The sequence below is a fragment of the Myotis brandtii genome, unplaced genomic scaffold (genome assembly GCF_000412655.1).
Source record: "Myotis brandtii unplaced genomic scaffold, ASM41265v1 scaffold273, whole genome shotgun sequence".
NCBI classification, from domain to species: domain Eukaryota; kingdom Metazoa; phylum Chordata; class Mammalia; order Chiroptera; family Vespertilionidae; genus Myotis; species Myotis brandtii.
This window is the reverse complement of record NW_005360391.1, coordinates 992,465-995,277: the sequence shown is the minus strand read 5'-3', so window position 1 is coordinate 995,277 and position 2,813 is coordinate 992,465. Positions and strand designations below refer to the sequence as shown.

General features: G+C 55.4%; 1 protein-coding gene across 2 annotated transcripts in view; it reads left to right on the top strand.

Moving 5' to 3' along the window:
- AK7 (adenylate kinase 7) overlaps positions 1-2,813 on the top strand; it is a 58,350-nt gene that overhangs the window by 30,710 nt on the left and 24,827 nt on the right. For both annotated transcript variants that reach the window (XM_014541480.1, XM_005868537.2), the window contains one exon: positions 66-263. In XM_014541480.1, the coding sequence (XP_014396966.1) occupies positions 66-263 (198 nt within the window). The remainder of the gene's footprint in view (positions 1-65; positions 264-2,813) is intronic.

Below are 2,813 nucleotides of genomic sequence, written 5' to 3'. Positions count from 1 at the left end.
ACACCTGCTGGTTAGGTAACCTGGGCGGCCACTGGGTTAACCCAGGCGCCTCTTCTTCCCCCCAGAATTCGTCTGTGCGCTGGACGGCTCGGACGAGTTCCTGAAGCTGCGGGTGATGAACCTGCCCGAGAGCATGGTGGTGGGCACCCACTACAGCCAGGACCAGTTCCTCCGGTCGCTGAGCAACTTCCGCGACCTCAACACCGAGGACGAGACGGTCTTCAACTACTTCGATGAGCTCGAGATCCACCCCATACACATTGGTACGGAATGAGCCCCTGGAGGGGAACGGGAGTGTGGAGAGCTTCCTCCAGGTGGCGGACCCCCCAGCTGACCACCCCCCGCCCCCGCCCTGCCCCGCACAAGGCCATGGTAGGGTTGGGGGGGGATGGCGGGTGGCAATGTCCCGGGACAAACAGGGACTTCTCCTGGGGAGTCCTGCGTGAGGATTTGGCGGTGGAGTGTTGTTATGTGAAAACACACGGATGTATTATGAAATGAAATGCCACATTGTGATTTATTTATTTATTTATAATAGGTTTTTATTTATTTTTAGAGGGAGATGGATAGAGAGATAGAAACATTGATGAGAGAGAAACATCATGGATCGGCTGCCTCTTGCACACCCCCTCCTGGGGATCAAGCCCAAAACCCAGGCATGTGCCCTGACCAGGGATGGAACCAGTGACCTCTTGGTTCCTGGGTCAACGCTCAACCACTGAGCCACACGGGCCGGGCTGGAATACCAAATTTTTCAAGGGCATTTCAAAGACGTGTTTGCTGCCGGCTGCTGTGGGCCATTTCCCCGGCTGCTGTGGGCCAGGCCGACGTCTTGGGCCTCCCGAGGCCTCTCTTCACCCCCAAGAGCGAGACGGGGCAGCATTGGGACCCTGGAGTATTGGGAGGCTTAGAGCTAATGTGGCAGGAGAGCCGATTCCAGTTCTGAACCTGCCTCAGTTTTCTCATCTGTGAAACGGGAGAATGATCCCTGGCTTGTAGAATTGTTCCGAAGAGTAGCAGTAAGAGATAGGAAGTCTCTGGCTCACTGAAGGAGTTCTAAAGCGGGAACTTTGTTTTTACTCCCAGCACTAAGCCATCAAATGGCTGCTAAGAAATTGAAAGGTGACACTGCTTACGTATCTGCACTCCTCTGTTTCGCACCAGCAGAAGTGGCTGGGTCCTGCCCTCACCTAACGGTGTCTGTGCATATTGGACAGATTTCACATATTTTATATGTGAGGACCTGACGCCTACTAATTTGGAAAGTCCTCTACGCTATTTAATTAGAGAACGAGGAAAAAATGGCGAGCACATGTCACAAAAATAGCCATTGTCATCTTCTCAGTAAAACCCCAGAAATTATTTATGGAAAGATCAGGAGAGCCCCAGGGAGAAGCGTCGAGAGAGACACAGTGATGACGGGGGAGTGAATGAGTGGCCAGCGCGCTCCTGTCTCATTCTGCGCCGGGCACACTGTCCTCATCTCCACACCGACAACCAGGAGATCATAACCGCAAAGGGAGACGGGTGCCGCCAGAGGGGCGCGGGGGGAGGTGTCAAGGTCCGGAGAGCGGCCTGGCCTCCAAGGGTCTGGAAGGGCCTGGAAAGATGCTGGCACCGCATTCTGTCTCTGCATCTGAATCCCCTCCTCTTTCATGCCCCTTTCCTCTCTCGATCTTTGGACCAGAATCTCTCTCTCCTCTCTGGCTCCTGTGGCGGCCCCCGGGGCAGCCCTGCCACCCAGAGGTTCCGGGTTACACGGGAGCCAAGCCTAGAGCTGGACGTGACTCTCAGTCCCGATCCACATTCCAAGAAGGGCAAGTCAGAGGCCGCGTGCTGCCCAGGTGGTCAGGTGCCCCTCCCCGCCCACCCCCAGTGCTCCCGGGGTCAGCACTGTCCTCTGTGAGCCCTCCTCTCAAAGGAAGCCTTTCAAAGCCGGTCAGAGGCCCCTCAGGCGCAGCAAGGCTGGGATTACAGGAGGAACCAGGGAAAATCCATTTAAATGTCAGCGTGTGGGCACCAGCACGCGTGAGGTTTTTGTCTTTTTTTAACATACGTTTTTGTTAATTTCAGAACGGAAGGGAGAGGGAGAGAGAGAGAAACATCAATGATGCGAGAGAATCATTCATCGGCTGCCTCCTGCATGCCCCACACTGGGGATTAAGCCCCGCAACCCAGGCATGTGCCCTGACCAGAATCGAACCCCTGACCTCCTGGTTCATAGGTCGACGCTCAACCCCTGCGCCACACCGGCCGGGCCGCCTTTTTCTTTCTCGGTTTGTTTGTACCCACTAACTGACAAACTGTGCCTGTTCCGCCCCTCTTCCCGTGTCAGCACCGGGGTGCCTCTCGTCCAGGTCAAGGTGACAGTGTGTAACCGGGGGTGGGGGAGGAGCCATCACCGTACTTGGGGGCAGCGTGGGGGGTCCCCGGGAGGAAGGTGTGGAGGGCTGAGTAGTGAATGCGTCCACGGCACACCCTTCCGTGCAGACACCTCCCAAGAACACCCAAGAGAGGGCTGAGGATGGACTGCGGGGTGACTGGGGGGAACTCGTTGTTACCAACAAGCCTTTCTCTCTCTTTTTTTTCTTGGTCCTGATATCAGCATGAGTCAGGCACTCTGCAGTTTGGACTTCTTTCCTCCTCAAGTAGGCTAACTAAAGTGGTTTAATTTTTAAAATCAATTAAAAACATGTCCCGAGAGAATTGATTCTCAGAAACAGAGAGCAAAGGAAACCTGGAGGCCACCCAGCCCGGCCTCCAGCAAATGTAGGGCTTCCTTCGGTGGGAACCCCAACCGAGGGGCTCCCCGT